The sequence below is a fragment of the Sturnira hondurensis genome, unplaced genomic scaffold (assembly GCF_014824575.4).
Source record: "Sturnira hondurensis isolate 20B ecotype Veracruz unplaced genomic scaffold, ASM1482457v3 Scaffold0006799, whole genome shotgun sequence".
NCBI classification, from domain to species: Eukaryota; Metazoa; Chordata; class Mammalia; order Chiroptera; family Phyllostomidae; genus Sturnira; species Sturnira hondurensis.
This window is the reverse complement of record NW_028079430.1, coordinates 1,040,987-1,062,436: the sequence shown is the minus strand read 5'-3', so window position 1 is coordinate 1,062,436 and position 21,450 is coordinate 1,040,987. Positions and strand designations below refer to the sequence as shown.

The 21,450-nt window shown below is 49.9% G+C and overlaps 1 protein-coding gene across 1 annotated transcript in view; it reads right to left on the bottom strand.

Annotated features, from left to right (window-relative positions):
* Positions 1-21,450, bottom strand: part of VAV3 (vav guanine nucleotide exchange factor 3) — a 274,456-nt gene that overhangs the window by 147,115 nt on the left and 105,891 nt on the right. The window contains exons 3-4 of the mRNA XM_037050442.1: positions 5,336-5,394; positions 2,932-2,997 (exon numbers count right to left, since the gene is read on the bottom strand). Coding sequence (XP_036906337.1) covers positions 2,932-2,997; positions 5,336-5,394 — 125 coding nt within the window. The remainder of the gene's footprint in view (positions 1-2,931; positions 2,998-5,335; positions 5,395-21,450) is intronic.

Sequence of the window (21,450 nt, the reverse complement as noted above, 5' to 3'; positions counted from 1 at the left end):
GCCTGGGGTGCAGGCCAGGTCCCCAGTGGGGGACAGGTGGGAGGCAGCCACACACTGATGTTTCTCTCCCTCTCTTTCTCCTTCCCTCTCCCTCTCTCTAAAAATAAATAAATAAATAGTTTTAAAAAAGAAAGAAATGATGAAGGAACTTCAAAGGGGATCCTGTCGGAGGAAGACAGGCTGTGAAATCCACTTCTCCTGGGTTTCTAATCTCTGCCCTCCTGCCTGTGACCCTGTAAACACCCCCTTCTCCCCTCCGCCTGCCCCCCGCACCCGGCCACAAGAAACCTCATCTCGCCGAAGCCCTGCTTTTGCCTATTTCCCATGAGAGCAGAGAAACACTACGAGTGAATTCTCACAGATTTTTCTCTAAGCATTGCAGGAGTCCCCCCACACACAGAGGCAGCTGCTGGGACAGCCTGGGATTCCTTATTCCATCCCATACGAAAGCTGCTTCTGTGGCCAGCAGTTTGGTCCATAATTTGTGATCTGTGTAAAATAAAGCAGCGGGGAAGGAGGGCTGAGCTGCGATTCTTCACGTGGTCAGTGAATCTACATTTGTTTGCCCGATGTCCAGGCCGATGTACGTGGGCGTGGCTGGCCCCGATCACCAAACCGGGAGAGGAGAGAACGCTACCGTTGCAGCCACAGCCCCGCATCCACCCTGCATCTGCTCCCCTCCACGCAAAGCCACAGGGATCCCCTCCGCAGCAAGGGGCAGGTCCGCGTTGGTTCCCAGGGCTTCCCTTCGGGCAATTCACCCCCAGAAGTCACAGTTAAGTACATGAGCCCACAGAGGTCACAATTAAGCTACGACTGAAAGCCAAGCTGTCAGAGCCAACTCGGAAGCAAGCATTTGCATGACAAACACCACAACTCGGCCGCAAGACCATCAGATGGGCAGCGGAGGGGGACCGCACCCCTCAGCATGAACTGGTATCTCAGAGCGGCCACTTCAGGAGCCCACATCTCCTGCAGACTTAGCTGGGAATGCATCCTCACCAGACTCAACCGACCTCCACAGAACAAGATGCGGGGGGACTATAAAAAATAGTGGGAAGTGACAGCTGGCGGGGTGTAAGAAGGCACATCGTCACAGCACTAGAAATGATACATTCCTCCCAATACTTCAGAGTGACTCGTGGCCAGCAATCCTACAGTCACTTTAGGAAGAGGGTAGCCAGCTCCATGAGACGATCGGCAACTATCTGGCTTAAGATTAGTGAGTCCTTGGAGGTTTGAAGAAGAGAGAAGCAGCCATTCTTAGCACACCATCAACATATATGACTTCGAGGACCACCCAAAAGCCACCTGCCAGGGCCCCGGTGGCTCCGTCAGCCTGCTACTCCCCTGTCCCCCCACGGAGAGTCCTCAGAGAGGCGGGCAGGGCTGCTCTGGGAGTCAGGACACCGTGAGTAAGAGCCCCGGCTCTGGAATGAGAATGGTCTGGTTCAAGTCCTAAGACTACCACGTACTAGTGACGTGACCTTCGGCAAGTTACTTAGCTTTTCCAGATTCAGTGTGTAAAGTAACAACTCTATCACGTGAATCACACAAGATCGTGCATGGGTGGGTCATGGTTAGCAAGAAACAGGCACTTTGCCAGCTCCATGGACTGCATGGCTCTGACCAGAAGCATGAGGCCTGACAAACAGGAGACACTTAAGGCAGCTTTGGCTTATTTGTTCCAAAAACAAATATTTGTTGCAGACCTACTACACACCAGATTCAGGAGTTCTAGGAAGGCAGCCAAGAACAAGGTCAAGTCCCCGGCCTCACCAAGCTGTCCCAACGAGGAGACAGACGACGAGTGAAGCCAACAGAGACTGTGTCAGGCAGCGGTGAGTGCCGTGAAAACACAGAGCAAGGGGTGTGTGGTGGCAGTTTTAGAAGGGAGAGCCAGGAAGGCCTTGCTGGAGAGGGACATCCGAGCAAAGACTTGGATGGCGAGGGGCCGGCCACATGGGCAGTAGGGACAGCGAGGGCGAAGGTCCTGCAGCAAGCCAGCTCGGTGTGCTGGTGTGTGGGGTGGACAACAGGTGACCCTGCACAGGATCTGCACCCCTCTTGGAGGCTGATCCCCTTCAGATCGCGGTTCTCGCAAACACGCCTGGTCTCTGCCCTCAGAGATCCTTGAGGAGCGAGGAGCGCGTTCTACATTTATCATCTGCACGAGTCGCTCCATCAGCAGGAGATGAGGGGCCGACAGGTCCCTTGGCCTCTCCTGACTATTAAATAATAAAGCCCAAACGGGGTCTCTGTTCAGACCAGCGCCATCTAATGAAGCGTCCCTGAGTAACTCCCGCGCACACTGATCTCGCCCGTCCCTGAACCCACGAAGCGTGCACCACCCGTCCTACGGCCCCAGGAGCTGAGTCCACGCTCTGTTGCGTTCCTCAGTTGTTCCTCAGATGTCTAGTTGCGTTTCTCTCTACGATCTCTCCATGCCTTTAAGAGACTCAAAACCTCACATCACGGCAGGGTGTCTCCTTACGTGTCCCAGAGAGTCACCCTCCGTGGGCCACGGGATGGCAACCAAAAGCCAATGGAGTGCGTTTCCTCGTGCTGCTTTCCATCTCGAGTTTGAGGTTGACTCTTATGTACCTTAATCATGAAGCCACGGCCCCTGCCCCCCACGGAGCTATTTTAACACCCACAGTCGCCATGCACAGAGAATGCAAAAACGTTGCCAGAGCCCTGGCTGGTGTAGCTCAGTGGAATGAGCGCGGGCCTGTGAACCACACGATCGCGGTTTGATTCTCTCTGTCAGGGCACATGCCTGGGTTGCAGGCCAGTTCCCAGCAGAGGACTCACATGAGGCAACCATACATTGATATTTCTCTCCCTCTTGCCTTTCCTTCCCTTCCCCTCTAAAGACAAATAAATAAAATCTTAAAAAAAAAAAAAAGTTGCCGGAAATGCCCAACGTACTCGATCAAGTCAGGCAGGGCTTTGTAAACGTCCTCATCGTTGACGAGTTCCTCCGTCGGGAAGGGCCTACAAGGGGGGGAAAGAGAGACAAGGGTGAAAAGCAACTTCTGGGAGGGGCATTTACCTCTCACAAAAGGTGTCATCCTGTCCATGGCCAGCATGGTCAGGCCGGTTGCCGTGTCTGACGCTGCACCTGTCCCCCAGGGAGGCCATGGCACCTGCGGTCCCCATCACTGACCAGTATTTCTGCTGGCCGGTGCAGCCCTCCGAGCACCCGTGGGCCTGCTGCGTGCTGGCCTGCTGCCCACCAGCCACAGCCCTGCAGCTCCCCCCTCACAGTCAGGCCTCCCTGCAACACCAGCCCTTCTCACCACGACTCTGCTCCCATGGGCGAGTGACTGGGCGGCAACCACCCCTGAGAAATATTGGGTAACAACCTGACAGTGAAAATGATTAGGAGACGAAAATGCCATAGAGATATATGATTACTGACATATATATGATTACTGACTCTGATATACTGTCTTCGCTTAGACTTTCAGGGGTTTAAGTTACATATTTTTTCATTTTTCAACTATTGGATAAATGAGTCAGTGGGACCTCAGGGAGAGTAGGGGATTTTCTCTGTCCCCTGGTCAAAGAAAATCACTTTAATTGATCCCTGATTTTAGCCACAGGCTGCCCAGTTTGCCTCAGGCTTCTGGGATATTTTTTATGACATTCACATAATGCTGTAAATCATATCTTTAAAAAATCACAGTAATCATCCTACAGTGCCAAAGTTTTACTCTTTTTTACATGCAGCCAGCACGTCGTATATCATAACAATAAGAGGATCCATCAAAATAACAAATAAGCACTGGGCAATTATGAAATAATTATATTTAATATAAAAAGCAGGTTTTTCACCTTAGTTTATAGATTAATATTTAAGGCATTTGAGATATCTACATTTTTTTCAACTAAGTTAAAATGTGTCAGAAATGCCAAAGTTTCAAAAGCATTTAAAAAACAAATTTAGCCCTGGCTGGTGTAGCTCAGTGGATTGAGCGCGGGCCTGTGAACCAGAGGATCGCGGTTCGATTCCCAGTCAGGGCACATGCCTGGGTTGCAGGCCAGTTCCCAGCAGGCCAACTCCGAGCAGGGGATGCACGAAAGGCAACCATACATTGATGTTTCTCTCCCTCTCCTTCCCCTCTAAAGATAAATAAACAAATAAAATCTTAAAAAAAATAAAAACAAATTTAGACTCTTATACCAGTACAAGTCCACAGTAGAAAATTTTGGAAATGTAGATAAGAATAATTAAAAAGGAAAAAATTCTTCTGATGTATATCCTTTCAGAATCCAAAATACACAAACACACAAAATTAGACTCATGCTATTTCAAAATGTGCTGTTTACATGTAACAACCCAACATATGTGCTGACATGGAAAGAAAGCGTGTATGGAAGAGCAAATTACAAGGTGCTGAACCCTTACCCCACCTACAGACGAATTCTGCAGAAAGCTGCTAAATCCGGAGCCCATTTCTGAGAAAGCGTCTGCAGGGTGTCCTTCCTGAGGTCTCTGTGTTTGTATCCAGGCACTGGGCTGCCCAGCCCAGCGGATCAGCCCTGTGAGACATGCGTGCCCCCCTTCCTCAGAACCTGAATGTGCGCTGTGCATGGAAAAATGGAAGCAGCCGAGGAAGAGGCTCAGGGCACAGCCCCTCATGCCTGGAGACGGAAGAATGGAGCTCCGGGGAAATGAGGTAAAAAACAGAATCCACTCCATTTCCACGCGGGCTGGCTGTGTGGCGATTGAGATTGTTTTTCTTCACTTCTGAAGTTATTGGTAATATAATTTGTATCTGCTCTAACCTAAGTAGGTAGTATTGAAAACAGAAAAGGCCCCACATGATGTATACATCTGTACTTCCCATGCTTTCTGACTGCATAATACTTCACTGCCTGGAGACAGTGTAAGTCATTGTACACATGTCATTTTACATCTGTCTGCCTATTACTCAACCTCCGAAACGTTGTGAGTTATTGTTACAGTCTACAGGAAGTAAATGTATTACAACATCTTTTAAAATACTTAAGCATGTATATTTGTCTTGATGGATCACATGGATAGAAATGTTGGAGGAAGTTTTTTTTAAAAAACAAGAACCATATCAATGACAGTCCCCAGTAAAATGAGAACAATGTGTAGCCGATGTGTCTCATTGAACTCTGTGAGGAAGTGTGTACCTGCTCAGTGAGTCTCAAATGTGTATGGGGCACTTACACGATGCTCGTGTACCAGGCCGTCGTGCATGAATGAGCTGCAGTCCTCGTACACAACGTGCTTTGCCAAAAATAACTGTTCAACAAGCAATTGTTACATTGACCATGAACCACGGAGAAACAAGCTTACCTGATCCCTGTGGCCAACGCTATTGGTGTTCGAGAAAGTCGAGATAATGTTTCTATCACCTGCGAAAAGAAGGAAGTGTTCACTGAACATGTATTTCAGAAAAGATAAGTTTTCCCCTCAAAACAGTAGTTTTACAACCTACTATTATCAATGGCAGCAGAAACATAACTTTGCAGGTGCCAAAGGGGTGCAGAATGGGAAGAGCTGTGCCCGGACCATGTGAACGCCTGGGCTATAACCTGGTGCTTTCATTTGACTTTCTGACTCTAAGGTTAGGAGCCCATCTGGTTTGCATTTGCCCCGTCAGTGAAACAAGGAGTTAGGCTGGGAACCCTCAAGGCCTCGCATCTCTGCTTGCACGGAATCGCAATGTTCCGGTAAAGCTGGACTGCCCCAAACAGGAGCCACCACCGCAGGAGGCTGTTTAAATTTAGGGCAATTAAAAATTTCAAAACAAAAGCTCCTAGCTTCCACTGGCCACACTTCAAGTGCTCAGTAGCCACACAGACATCCAACATTTCCATCATCACAGAAAGTACCACTGGACAGCAAAGTGGTTTAGCACAGGGGCTCTTGAACCACATCACATGGGTTCAAATCCTGCCCTTACCTCTTATCAGCCAAATTACCTTGGACAAACTACTTCTCTGGGCTTCAGTTTTTTTCATCTGGACACAGCATACAGCATACAGTAACCGATTATTAATAATCATAAGATTATCATAAGGATTAAGAAAATAACACATGTAAAATATTTAAATGGTGGCTATGCTTGAACATCTCCAACTCTACAAAAATTATCTTATTCTATCTAATTCTGAGTGTTCTCAGGAAAAAGAGTTTCTTAAATTACCCTTGCTTATCTGTGCCTGTTTCAAAGGCTCCTTTGGAAGATGCCCCCGGCCAGGGTGGCAGAATTGGTGTCTAGCACTTTGGCCCTCCTCCCCACTCGTATCTACCAGCATCTCTTTGAAAGACCTAGTGAGAAGACCACGTGTACTTTTCACATGACAAAAATAAACCAAAATGAAGAAAAGAGCACTGTACAATGATGGGGAAATGATAATGCCCACCCAATGCTTCACTGAATAAAGGTGAACTTTTATTACCATAAAAAATGGAATTAGTGTTGCATACAAATAAACTTTAATTGCAAGCCTTTATGCAATTTCTTCCTGGCTGCACCTTGTTCGACGCTAGATGTAAAAGCAAGAAAGAACCACCCAAGTGGAACGTGATACCAGTCAACTTCCCATAACAAAGATAGAGCAACTTCTGGGGGTCCGTAAATTCAGAAGATTACAAATAAACAATAAGGGCACCAAAACAAACTGACTCAAGATAAAAATTCTCATTTGCTAAAATCCCAAACTTATGCATCACTGAGTGAAAAGTCTAGCCCCTGGAAGGTTCTGGAATAATCTGGGGAGCAGCGCTGAGACTTCTGCGTTACTATATTGTTGGGTTTTTGCACGAGCCTCATGCGGATGTGGCTCCGTGTTAAAGCTGGGAGTGGATTCTGCCTCTGACCCTGCTTGACACTCCCCACTCAATCCAAGAAAATAGCATTGCCATGTATGTTACTCCTGCTGGGATTTACTTTAACAGAAACGTATTCCATTCCTTGGGGAGATTTTCTGTAACAATGACCGGCTCCGACAAGACAAGAATGCCTCTCGGGTTCCTTTGGCCACCAATAACCAGCACTATTCACACCCTGCCCCCCCCGCCCCCCCCAACGCCCAAGTGCCACGGCAAAAGGCTGCAGTTTGGGTTTTTTCCGTATAGTCATCCACCAGATGGAGCCAGACAACAGGGCTATATTACTTCCCTCCTCCATCAAGAGAGTTTATAAAGTACAAACGTTTCTGAACATCTAGAAGCTGAAACCAGCTCCCGTTATTTCTTTCAAGGGAGTATTCATTGCCTCCTGGCCCTTACAAGGACGAAGACACGAGTTCAGAGCAGAGGAGGGTGGCGAGGTAACGCGCAGCCTCTCCTGGAGCAGCTCTCTCTGAGGACGACCCTCGGTTCCCTGTCCATCTGATCGCACATGGAGCCCATCCGTTCTCTCTGAGTTCAGCCAAAGCAAACAGGGGCCGTTTAGCCCACGTCCTGTTTTCAGGGCACCGCGTATTCCGTGCAGGTGGAGCCGTTCAGATTTGGGAGAGACCAGTACACACACTGGTGCCAGGCCCTCTCGCCGCCTGTGCGGGGACCGACCCAGCATCAGAAACACCCACTGAGGAATATTTACAGAAGGAAATGTCCCCAAAGACAGTAGGAAGGCTGTTTCCCCTGAAATGTATTCACGGCTAAATTTATCTCAAAATAAGCTGGAATTATGGACATAACTCCCAGACAGGCGGGCAACTAGTCACAATATTTGCAAGGTTATAGGCCAACGACCAACAACTACCCACCCCACATCACAGGTTATCTTTCTTTACCTGTGTCCACCCCTTGTTGGGTAAGAACTGTGGCATCTGTAAAGCAATGACAGAGGTCCTGGGTGACACACATGAGAGTTAGTGTGGGAGGAAGGAAGGGAGGTGGGCAGGGTGGCCCTCTGCCTCAGGAAGGTGCACTGGACCCAGACAGTGTGAAGGATCATGGGAAATGCTTGGGAAGGAAGACAGCAGGGTCAAAACTGCATTTTTAGAAGGTCACTCAGCAAAGCAAAGGACAATCTTGGTAGGAGGACCTGGGGTATGGACCAGGCACCAGGAGACAGGCAAGAGGGTGTTGGCGATTGTCCAGGTGAGAAATAGGAAGTCTGAGCTGAGATGATGGGCGGGGACAGAGCGAGAGAGGGGCAACAGGTGAGGAGTATTTCGGGTAGTGGCTGGACCCTGCAGAAGGAAGGAGGGCCCGGGACAACCTGGGCGAGCAGTTAAAGCAGTAGAGGTGGCCAGCTCCCCCCTGCCACCCACCGGGAGTCCTCCAGGACGCTCTCAGCAGGAAGCCCTCAGCCCCTCCGTGCCCCGCCCCCCTGCAGCTGACCAGGTACATCCTGAACTCACCACACTGTCCCTGCTGCAGAGCCCTCTGCCCGCCTGCCACCTCCAGTCTGGGCCCTCTGTGTCCCCAGAGGACTTTCCATACCATCACCCTGCCCTAGGCCCTATCACCTTTCATTTGCTGTTTAAAACATTCCAAATGGACTTGTGCTGATTTTGACGAGATGACTCAACACAGTAATACGTAGGACTTGTCCCCACACACCCTGTCCCACCTTCGGCCTACAGAAGACCTGAGCTGAGAATGGCATGTGACCCTGGCAGGTTTTTTTCCTTTTTCTTTACACTTATTATTTCAGCTACTGTGTTCCTATTATACAGATTTTTCTACAACATGCTTGTTTTCATTTAACAATAGCTCGCAGACAGTTGTGTGAACACACAGAGATCTACCTGGTTCATTTTAATGTATAACATTGAATGTATACAACACAATGATTCAGCCATCCTCCAGCCAATGAGCTTTTTCGACGTTCCGCACCTAGAACAATGACGTTAATCACTGTCCTCGCCACAGAGCTTCTCCATTGTGTGCAGGTATTTCCACAGGTAAGGCGCTCAGGTGGGATGAGTAGATCAAAAGGAGTGACCACCACCCTCCCAATGTCTGTGCTCCTGAAGAGTCTGTCAGAACATAACACGGCTTTCTGATGACCTGCTAGTCCGTCTGTCTTTCCCCATCTGACAATGGAAGGGAAATCAAATTGCTTCTTCACTGCTCTGTCCCCTTCTCTGAGCTCAAAGCCAGGCTCACACCCACCACTTAACACAAAAATATTTGTTGCTCAAACAAATGAGGGACTAAGACTTACCCTGCAAAAACTGTTGTGAAGATTAGGAACTGCTGTGTAAAGATACATGAAGGCCTTAGCCTGACCCTCGTGGGGACTGACTAGATCACTGAAGGAAGCCATTGTAAAAATTAAATAGGAAATATGAGAAAGAGATGCCTATCTCTTCAAATCCAAAGATAACACAGGGGCAGACCCTCCCTCCATTAAATGTTTTCACCCTGATGGTGATTTTCATTCTATTTGATCTCTGTTTTATTTCTTCCCTCCCCGCGAGTTTGAAAACCACGAAAAATGTTTTCTGAAACAAGATGGCGACATTGTCCACGATGATCGAAGCTGCCCATTTCGACCTCTCTCTTCATGGGACTTTCCTGCACAGTGTCACCTCTGCTCATGCAGCACCTTAGTGCCGTGGGTGTACTTTGTAGTTAACACCAGTCCGCCATGCGGAAGCCGTGTGTTGTCGCTACTTTGAAGGTCTGGAGTGAAGCAAGCCTGGGCCGGAGAGAGTAACTGGAGGGAACCGTGGGCCCCGCCCACGAGTGCTGGATCCCTGTGGCTTTGTCTCCTCGGTCCTGCGCTCTGAGGGTGCGCCTGGTCTCCCTGACCCAGTGAAAGGTTCTTAAACAGGAAGCTGGACTGAGTTGGAGTTCCTTGGAAGGCTCACTTCCCCAGGAACTCAGGGGTCCACCAGCTTGAGCCCCAAGTTCAAGTCCAGCTTAGCAGTTCAAGACGGGTCTGCAGCACTAAAGCCCCAGAGCCTGAAGTGACCATCTAGCAGGTGCTGCTGGGGCAGGGACCCGGCATCACGGACCCACAGGCTCGGAGCAGGTGCCCTGCTCCGCCGTGGAGGAAAAGCCCAGGCCCCAGAGGATGTACATGGCGGGTGTGGGCCCAGGTGCTGGGTTGAGTAATTCCAACAGAAGGACAAGCCTGAGGACCAGGTCAGGGGCAACCCAGAGACAGCCCAGCAACCCGGGAACACCCTAGGCACCCCAACACCAGATTGTTCCCCTGACAGTGAGGCCCAATCCTACACCCAACCAGACAGCGAGTGTCAGACTGACAACGCGCTTCACCTTGACCTCTCCCAGGAAACCCGCAGCACACTCATTGTCTCCGTTCCCTTTGCAACTCCAACTGCACAGAGTAAACCACCCCATCAGGGCACCGCAGCTGTGGGCCCCTTCTACACACATGTTTTAAGATCTTCCCTGACACTCCTGGTTCCTGCCCTTAAGCACTGTAGAGTGATGCCAGAAAGCAACTCCTGCACCCTCCTCAGGCAAAGCCAAGTGCAGGCAGAGACAGCAAACAAAACGCTACTTCCGCATAGAGAGGCCGTGACCCATGGGAAGTGACTTTCCACCACTCCCAAGCAGGCTGTCTGTGCAGGCAAACAAGGTCGGAGTCACAGTCGCACAGGCCCTGATAACGGTCCTAAATGCAAGTGCTGTTCCGTATGTCTTACTTTCGAGGCCTCAAAAGTAAAGCTCTACAGAGAACATGAGCGTCCTTTCCACAAAGCTATAGACAATTAGGAGTGCAAGCTGGAGACCCCGATGTGCTGGGTTCAAATCCCAGCTCTACCTCTCACTAGCTGGTTTAAGCAGATGTTCTGTGCCTTGTTCTCCCGACTTACAGAAAGAAGATAAAATCGTCACCTAGCGCCCAAGTTGATGGTGAAGTCAGATTAAGGTGAGATGGAACGGATAGACAGATACAACAGATAGATAAATCTGTCTACACTAAATGCACAGATGAATGTCCCACACTTCTGCTATTTCCTGATGGCATCACCGTCACCATCAAAAGTGAAATTACATATATTTCCTCCTCTCAAAAACCCCACCATCTACCAGGAAAGACCATGGAGTGGGAAGTAAAACCCCAGAGTATGGAACAGTCCGTGTCCCGCCCGGAAGGGAGAGCACAGACAACTGTCCCCTCGGCCTGAAGACAGAGCAGGGAAGGCTCCGACGGCTTTTAAGAAGAGGTCACTTGGGCTGCACCCTGACTGGCCGAGGGGGCTTTCCAGACTCTCTGTTGGCAGTTCATCCGCCTGCAGGGGCCCGAGGATGGAGCAGTACCACCCTCCGGCCCCACCCCTGCATCATCGCAACACGCCCCAAGGCAGCGAGAACACTTTCTAAGCAGATTTACAGGCGCTTCACCCTCTGAGAAGCTTTGGAGCTGCCATTTCCTGAATAATATTTTTCCAGTTGGGTTTACAGTGAGTATTTGTCAAGCTCTAAGAGATGAGGTCATTCAGCAAATTTCTTTCTGAACCAGATGTGCCCTTGTCTCAGGGGCGTTTCCACAGCACTGTGGCCCTGTGGTCCCCACCTCCCGGCCCCTGCGCCTGCCCCCGAAGACCCCAGCGGGCACCTTTCCCTCCACCTCGGGCCTCCTATCCCCCCCAGTCCGACTCTCCCTCACCAGGCCAGACACAGGGAAACTCTTTGACCTGAGTTTTCCTTCGCATGCCAGATCTGAATGCTGCCAGCTCACCCTCTGAAATCCATCCCAGATCCCACCCCTCTCCCCCTCCCTCCACCTCCTGCCTCAGTTATCGGAACAGCTTCCAATTTCTTCACAGAGGCTGTAAGACACTTCATAACTGTCGCTCGGGACACACCCGCATCGCCACAACTGCCCCCTTAAAATTCTTAAATGTTACTCCACACACAAAACTCTTCAACCGATCCGACCTGCACACCCAGCCGGCCCAGCCACTCTGTCTCCCATCTGTCCGTCTCCCCACTCGGCCCTACCTGACCACGCGGCCCGCTGTGCCCAGGCAGATTCTGGAACCACACACAGGAATCCTAACCAGAATAAAAAGCACATTGCTACAATCCACAGAGACGGCTTCACATAACAGTTTCCTACTACAGAGCAGGCAGAGAAGAGCACAGGGCTACCTACCAGCAATGCTGACCTTCTCACACCCAGTTAAAGGGCACTGTAAGTAACTTCTCGCGAGGTTTTAACCGTCACCTAGGTCCAAACACCAATGCAGACGAAGCCTGGAACCCACTGGTGCAGGGAGCCATCTGGGAGCATAATTCTTCAGTGAAACATCAGAGCGAATTCAAATACTCAAGCTTCTCCTAAATGCGCACTGGTCTGCGGAAGTGTGTTGGACTTTATGCAAATAACAAGGAATTCAACAATTTGTACACAACTGTAAAAGGAATGGTTTAGTTCTGAAAATGTCATCATATTTGCAAATCGTTCCTCGCCTTTACACAGATGATAGAAACACAGGCTACAAAAGAGACACAGTCTGCAAAGAAGGCGAGGCCATTTTCATAGGTTCACGACCGAGAACAGGGCTCGGACTATGGACCCAGGGGGTGGGGGGGAGCTCGGACCACTTGCTGGACGGGACAGTGTTGGTCATTAATCAGCTCACTGTGGTTCTCGCCCAGCTCACCTCACAGGGACACGTCCCAGGTGTCCATGCAGGGCCAGAGATACAGCTGCTCGTGTGACCTGAAGGACACTTGGGAGGGTTTTGTGTGACTCGGGAGACTTGGAAAATACGATGAAGGTTCCGAGTTGCCCCCAAATCACAGAGCTGGGTCCAAGTCAACGCGTTTCCCGGACCCGTCCCAAGACACTCTCTGGCAAACAGACCTCTGGTTCCTGACGGCATTCCAGATGGCCGTCACCATTTTAAAGGGGGAGACCACAGACCCCATGAGCAAAAGGGCGACCCAGGAATGAGGGGCCTGGCCGACAGCCTGGAGACGCCCACCCCGAGCCCGGCCCCAGGACGACTCCCAGGGAACAAGGGAGTGTCAGCAAGCCGTGCTCAGGTTTCCAACCACGCACCAGACACCACGCCTTCGCCCGTAGGACTGGGGGAACCAACAGTGTCCCTTGGGCGGCTCTTTGCTCTGGCCGGTTGGGGAACGCTGGTCATTTCCTGCCGCTCCAGAGCACTCGCTTTCACACCTGCCTGGACAGTCAAAAAGCAGGAAAACTAACTCTTTATGATGCTCAGAGACAGCTTGTAGACCAGTGCAGATAGAAGAAATATGTGAGCCACACACAACACTGTAAAATTCCAAGGAGCCGTGTGAAAAAATAAAATAAAAAGAAGTGACATTTCTATTATCTTATCAAATTCAATCGATCTAATAACATTATTTCAATATGTCATTAGCCCTGGCTGGGGTGGCTCAGTTGGTTGGAGCGTCGTCCTGTACACCAAAAGGTTGTGGGTTCAATTCCCAGTCAGGGAACATACTGAGGTTGCGGTTTGGTCCCCAGCCCAGATCCACACACGCAATCCACAGTGTGACCGTGTACAGGAGGCAACCAACGATGCTTCTCTCTCACATTAGTCTTTCTCTCTCTCTAAACCAAATTGCAATGAAAAAGTGTCCTCAGGTAAGGATCAAAAAAGAAATGCAGTCCACACACAGATCAAGGCATTTGACATTTTACTTCTTCAGTATCTGACGTGCACCTTACAGGTTCCGCTTGACTGACTGGGACGAGGCACACTTTGAGTGCTCCACAGCCACAGGCAGCTTCACGGCTGCCGTAGTGCACGGCGCAAGCACAGACCAAGAAGGGAAGGACGGTGAGAAAGGCAACAGATGCGCAGTGAGGGGGAGACGGGGTCCCGAACACACGGACTGTTCACTAATACAGCCACCCCCTGGTGAGCCCTCTCTCCCTGAGACCTTCTGCCATTTCTCTCCCTGTGCCTGGTGAGAGATCACTTGTCCCCTTGCGATCCACTAGAGCTGTGGATCACAAGGGGACAAGTGAGCGACACGCACAAAGCAGAGCAAAAGTTTAGAGATGAGGACGGGGGGCTCCTGGGTCGGGAGTGTGAACTGGGGGTGAAGAGGGCAGGTGGAGGCGGGTTTCCACGCCGAGGGGCCAGAGAGGCCTTCGAGCTCGAGAACGAAGGGTCAGAAAGCAGGATGTTCAGAATCGGCGGCTGCCCAGGAGAGTTCAGAGGACGCAGCCCGAATCCAGCCCCACCCTGAGCACCGAGTGGATTTGAGGGGCGGTAAAGGAGATGGGGATGACAAGCACCCTGAGAAAGGGGTCAATCCAAGCTGTGCACAAACGGATGTGCGGAAGCCCAGAGGGGCCGGTCCGTCTGCCTCAGGCAACCCTGGGAAGCCTGGTCGGGCTGGAGTCCATCGCAGTGGCAGAGGCATCAGACGGAGGACTCGGTCCACGTGTCATTCAGCAATGTGACTCTGCTCCAGTGGGGACCACAGACAGCCCTGGTGGGCAACAGCTGACCCAGAACTGCTGAGAGCCGCAGACATCCCTGGGAGTGGATGTCTCACCCCAGGGCTGCCGCCCCGACCCCGTGTCGGGCAGGACCCAGAGGTGGGGGGCTGGCCCAGAAATAGCCCGGCCTCCAACTGAGGCCTCTGAGGGGTCTGTGCTGGGGGCGTGTGTCGGCACTAACGGAATCAGCCGTCTGTGAAACTGTATTTGTTTCGTGGCCTCTTCCTTCATCTTGCTTTTCCGCCTCACGGCCTCCCCCGAGGCTCACGCGTGACCACAACCCAGAAAGTCTGCCTTCCCACCGAAATCACAGTGGATTTCATTNGCCCGAACCCAGCCCCACCCTGAGCACCGAGTGGATTTGAGGGGTGGTAAAGGAGATGGGGATGACAAGCACCCTGAGAAAGGGGTCAATCCGAGCTGTGCACAAACGGATGTGCGGAAGCCCAGAGGGGCCGGTCTGTCTGCCTCAGGCAACCCTGGGAAGCCTGGTCGGGCTGGAGTCCATCGCACAGTGGCAGAGGCATCAGACGGAGGACTCGGTCCACGTGTCATTCAGCAATGTGACTCTGCTCCAGTGGGGACCACAGACAGCCCTGGTGGACAACAGCTGACCCAGAACTGCTGAGAGCCGCAGACATCCCTGGGAGTGGATGTCTCACCCCAGGGCTGCCGCCCCGACCCCGTGTCGGGCAGGACCCAGAGGTGGGGGGCTGGCCCAGAAATAGCCCGGCCTCCAACTGAGGCCTCTGAGGGGTCTGTGCTGGGGGCGTGTGTCGGCACTAACGGAATCAGCCGTCTGTGAAACTGTATTTGTTTCGTGGCCTCTTCCTTCATCTTGCTTTTCCGCCTCACGGCCTCCCCCGAGGCTCACGCGTGACCACAACCCAGAAAGTCTGCCTTCCCACCGAAATCACAGTGGATTTCATTAGTTTTTTGAAATCCTTTTTAAACTTTAAGACAATTCAAACGTCAAGAAAAAAGCTGAAGATGTACTTTCCAGTTTGATATTTACATTTCACTTTGAGATCCCCTTCCCTCTTTCTTTCCAGGTGTTTGGTTTTCTCTCCAGGAGTAACTGGGGCTGAATGGGTTAAGCAGCGGGGTTTTTTTTTTTTTCAACTTTTTTTATTTAATTATTTTTCAAGTACAGTTTTCTGTCTATTATTCCCATCCCATCCCACCCCCCATCCTCTCCCCTCCCTCCCATTTCCACCCTTCTCAGTTGTTGTCCATGTATCCTTTATATAGGTTCCTCTAAATCCCTCCCTTATTTCCCCTGAAATTCCCTCCCCTCTCCCCTCTGGTCACTGTCAGCCTGTTCTCTATTTCAGTGTCTTTGGTTATATTTTGCTTGCTTGTTTGTTTTGTTGTTTAGCCTCCTGTTAGAGGTGAGATCATATGGTATTTGTCCTTCAACACCTGGCTTATTTCACTCAGCATAATGCTTTCCAGTTCCATCCATGTTGTAAGCAGCGGTTTTTGAAGCTGTGTAACTGACAGTCTCTGCTGCTTCAGAAATCCCGTTGCTGCGTGGCCTTGCTGCCCTGGAAGACTTCCTTTTCTGGAACTCGGGTATTTTGCAACGGGCAAGGGGGAACTCTTCAGTTGCTACCTCCTCGGGTGTCTGCGGTTAATCCAGGCCAATCTGAGTGGCCCTTGAGGGTCTGGAATTTACCGTGAACTGGCAGAGATAACCTCCCCTTTAAGGCTGCAGAGACACCCCTCAGTTCTCGTGGGCACCATGACCCCCTGAAAACGTGTGGGGCCACACCCTGATGCTCCCTGTTCCGAGTCTTTCCATCTGACATTTCCTTTCAGCTCAGCTGCCGATAGAGCATTTTGCCAGGAAAAATCAGCACAGTTTCTTCATGAGACAAAAAGCAAGGGGGGGGAAGGAGTCACTAGCCCTGGCTGGGTGGCTCCGTTGGCTGGAGCGTCGTCCCGTACCTAGGTCATCAGGGCACACGCCTGGGTTGGGGGTTTGGGCCCCTCCCTCTGTCAGGGTGTGGACGCACCGATCAGTGTTTCTCCCTCACATCCACGTGTGTGTGTCTCTCTAAAACCAATAAACATACCCTCAGGTGAAGATTTAAAAAAAAAAGGAGAGTTACTAAGGCTCAAAACTCTCCCATCAGAGGCGTTTGGGAGCCAGCAGCCCCCTCTACAGAAGCTGTGTCTCAGCCACGCTTCCCAGCCGACCTCCGAAAACAGACTTCGACCAGGACACAGACACGGGCTACACCGGACGCAGGCCGCCCCACTGCCGGACAGCCAGTGTGCCTCCGGAGGCTTCCAGGAGTAGAAAAGATACTGTGACTGAGACAACATCTGCACGTAAATGAAATCACCACGTGACTCAGTAGGTCACACCTGTGCACCCTGGCCACGGTGGCATCCGTCAGGTACCTCCTGACGTCAAAATCCCTGGGGCGCAGGGAGTGACGAGGTGCCCTGGGCGGAGAGGGCAGGCTGGCTCCACCCTTCGCTGGACTCTGTGCAACTGCAGACCATGGTCTAATAACTGTTTCGATACCGTTGTCTGTTCTCTTATTATCTTTTGTCCGAAACACCGCCAATAAAGGAGGACCCTGTCAACACGCGGCATATTTAAGAGGTTTTAAAACCTCAATGATCTTTTAAAAGATTGTTTCCCCCACAGAATACTTGATAACAACCCGAATGCAGCGGACAAAACGCCCCCACGGCGGCCCTGACTAAAACATTTGTATCAGTTATCCAATCTGCCTTCAGTCACGGCTCTCTCAACACTAAGAAAGAGGAAGCCTGAGCTGACGCAAAGAGGCCTCCATGAAGCAGGGCATTCACTTCCTTCCGATTTCTCCAAAGAGACGTTTGCATGAAATGTCTCAAAGCAGCTGTGTTGCGCTCATAAGGAAGTAAAGAACTGAAATGCTCATGAAGTTCCCGACCCCTCAAATCCCCGGTCCTCACCTCGTTCCTAATGCCTGTCCCATCAAACCCTCACTCTCAGGGTCGAAGCTGGGGTGAAAATTCAAGAATGGGGTCATTGGGTAAAAAAAAAAAAAAAGGATAAAAACAAACAAAACAGGAAAGCCTCGTGTTGTTCTTTTCAGATCATATCAAAAAGTCCCTGGTATTGATTGGCTCGGGTGGTTGGAGCTTTGTCCCATGCACCTAAGGTTGGGAGTTCAATTCCCAGTCAGGGCCCGTACGTAGGCTGCGGGTTCTATCCCCGGTCGGGGCGGGTGCAGGAGGCAACAGAACAGATCGTTGCCTCGCATCAGTGTTTCTCTCTGTGTCTCTCTGTCTCTCCCCACCCCCCCCTTCCTTTCTCTCTTAAAATCAATTTAAAATCAGATCATCAGGTACCAGGCATCAAAGGGCGCATCACAGTGGCTCTTACAAAATGGCCCTGTCACTATGACTACGTCAGAACATCATGCCACCAGCCTGGGGCTGCCGTGAGTGAGTCTGGTTCCAGCTGTGAGTCACAGGGGGGACCATGGACAGACCGTGTGGCTTCCCCAGGTCTCAGGCCCTCGTCAGGAAAACGCTGGGCTGCCTGGCTCTGCAACCTGGGCTCTGCTGGGCTGCAGACAGTGAGCCAGCAGTGGCCCAGCCCCGCCCCTTATTTCCGTGGGGATCAGTTCTCTTAAAGACACAGGCACTGCACCATCCGCACGTGTTCTATAAGGTGACGAGACAATTCAGTGGGAAGGCTCCGTGTGTGTTTCCTACTAATGTACAAATATTAGATTCCCTCAGTATATGATATGCATGAGATATGACCACTGACTCCTTCAATAAGCATATGAATCTTTTCAGACTAAATAAAAATCAAAGATTTATTAAGAGAGCACCTTACATTTTTATGCAAAAAAACACACACAAACACTTCACAAAATAAATTCCTGGGAACCATGGAAGTTGATAGTTTTTGCATTAGTCTGACCAGTGGAGCTCAAAAAAAAGAAACATGTGCTGTTGTTAAGAAAAAAAATCACAAGTATATTTATACAAACTGACTGTATAAAAACTTGTGTTATAAGTGCATCCTGATTAAATCTTTTTGCCACCAATTTACTTGATTCATTTTTCTTCCCTTCTCCTCAAAATATTACATCATTTAATTAAATCAAGTTTAGCTGCTTTCGGGTTCTGAGGAGTAAAATCATTTTAAAAGATAAGTGAAAAAAATACATAGTATAACTTCAGGAAAGAATAATAAAAGCCTTAAAATTACTGTGCTCGAAGGTACTAATTTTCATATGATCATTATCGGCCCCATTGTGCACAGCTCACAGCGTCAGGCATTCTACCAAGACCTGTGGGGAAGAAACGGCCTTGGAGGAATTGCGGGGTTGTGATTTCTAACCCGGTCTAATAGTCTGGGGGATCCACACCTGTCACTTTGGCTCTCTTGTGACACTCTCTTGCCCATTAGTAATTCCCAATCATGGAGAAGTTACTATTTTGTTAGCTTTCGCTTCATCCCTGCTTTATAAACATTTACCGAACATCTGCCCTGGCCATCAGTTCCCCCAGGTGTCAGGGAACAAAAAGTTCCTCACCCCAGGGAAAAGAGAGGGATGTGTGAACAGAACATCACAATCAGATGCTAAGGGCCGAGAACAAGGTAGTCGCTGGGCTCGGAAAGGACAAGAGGGTCAAGACCAAGGGGAGCTGGGAGTCGGGGCAGTTTTCCAAAGCGTCACCCAGGAATAAAGCTGTTAAGGGTGACAAGAGATGTGTCCCGCGGACAAAGTGGCGAATGACGATCCAGATGGAAACACGGCGGGGACAGAGAGCAGCGTGGGAAAGCAATGCCGCACCCCCACAACCCCACAGCCTCCAGGCCGGGTGACAGGGAGTGGAGAATCAGAGAGAGGGAAGAGCGAGGCAAAGTCTTTTTTTGTAACCTTTGCCTGTGTAGAGAATGGTCGTTCTCAATCCCAAGCCTTATCCCTCATCAGTGGTCCCTGGAGGACTTGTGAAAACCCAGATCGCTGGGCCCCACCTGCAGCGCTTCCAGCTCGGCCGGTGGGGGGATGGGAGGGAGGGCTGAGAACCCGCATCCTGAGATGCTGCTGATGCTGTCGGTGTGGGGACCACACGCCATGAACCACTGATGTAGATGGAGAACATGTGAGATGAACGCAAAAGCATCGTTTTAAAACATATCCCCTTTGGGCTTTCCCCTCAAAACTAACCTACATATGTTCTTCATTAAATACAATGAAAAGTAACTATATACCAACTGGTTCAACGGATGTAAATAATCCTGTGGAAGGGGCACAGAGCCGCAAAGGAAAATTCTAAGGAACACATTTCTAAGCATTTTCTTCAATCCCCCTGTGTGAGGCCTCTGGCCCACCCACTGGCCCCATCAGAGGAAGAGGTCCCCCTAGAAATAAGACGGCACTCTCAGACCGACGTGGTCCCTGGTCCCCAGCCCGATGGCGGCCCGTGCGTCCAACAAACAGGGCACTCAAGGGCGCCCAGGGGACCACCACCGACGGCAGCTATCCTGGAAGTACAACTGCTATGGAACGTTACTTCCGTTTTTATCTATTTCTATATAGGTTAAAGTTTTCCTTCCAGGTGTTCAAAAACTTTTACTCTCAGAAGAAAACTTTGTTCTCTTCTGAGAGAAGAAGTTTATAAATTATAAACAGCGAACCACTTGACTAACTGGAAATCCTCTTGGGAATATCACGCAGAACCCCAAAAGCAGGGCCAGCTCCTGGCAGTAAAACCTTAAGCCACCATGTAAGTAACTCACAGGTGTTTCAGAATCGTATGACAAACAGAAATGGTTTTCAAACTTTTTTATGGCTCTATGGAGCCAACCTTTGAGTCAGAACAGCATCAGATGTCCAAACCTTAAAACTACAGGAGAGAGCTGATGGGGGGGAGGGGGGGAGTGACAATGTGGAGGCCAGACCCAGAAATTCTTTGAGGAACAGCAAGCTTACCGTCCCTTGCAATAACTGCAGTATTTTAAAAGAGTACTTTGTATTTAGCGAAGTTCTGTATTTTACTTCAAGTTACATCATATTTGTGCCTTGGAAAATCTATCGGCACATGTTAAAAAGTCAATTCATTGTGAGAAATGTCCTGATTCAAAATCAATTTCTTTATTTGCCTTGTGTATTTTTGGTATTCATGCACCAAAAAAGGAAAAAGACGTCAGATTCTGTTAGACTGAAAAAAATCTAAAATTTAAGTAAGACAATATGGTCTCCAATGTTCCCCCATTTAATGTTTTCATATCCAAATTTGTTAGAATGGTGACAGAACTAAGTGTAAACCAACTCACCAAAAAAAAAAAAAAAAGGTAGGGAGAGATCACCTGGCATAAATTAGACTAATAGGTAAATTCATATAGTAACTTACTTTCCACCAATAATTTCTTAATGTTCTCAGCCCCTGGGGGTGGGAATGTACTTTGGAATGTCTGGCACAATTTTCCCTGCTGTGAAAATGCTAATATTTCTCATTTGAATCCTATGTAAAAAGCAGGAGAAGCAATCCGAACCCCCCACTGTATTTTTTTCTCCGAATGAGGTTTCTCTCATTCAGACACTCAGGCCAAACCCAATATAACCACGAAGGCTCAAGGACACAGCAGATTTTATTCTCAGGTGCTCACCGCTGCCCAAAAAAGGACTGACTACTTTGAAGCCATGGAAACTCTTGGTTTCTAAGTGTCAAAATCACCACTTCAAGACAGTCGTTTTCTGAGAAAGATGAGTTCGGTGCAAATGTTGAGGCTTCCTTCTCGATAGTTTCTCAGATAGTTCATTTCACATAGATACTTGGCTGGGGGGAGGGGGGGGCGCTCGAAGCTCCAGCCTCTGCCTTCCCACTGCAGCCAGACTCCACAGTCAGAACTTGACTCCACCTCGCTCCCTGTCTTGGACACTGTTACTAATCCCTACACTGAAAGCCAGTCTGACTCATCCTCTACCATTATATATGGAAACAGGGCTTCTAAGTAGACTTGATTCTGCAGCACACAGTAGGCCTGCTGGTCCAAGGGAAGAGG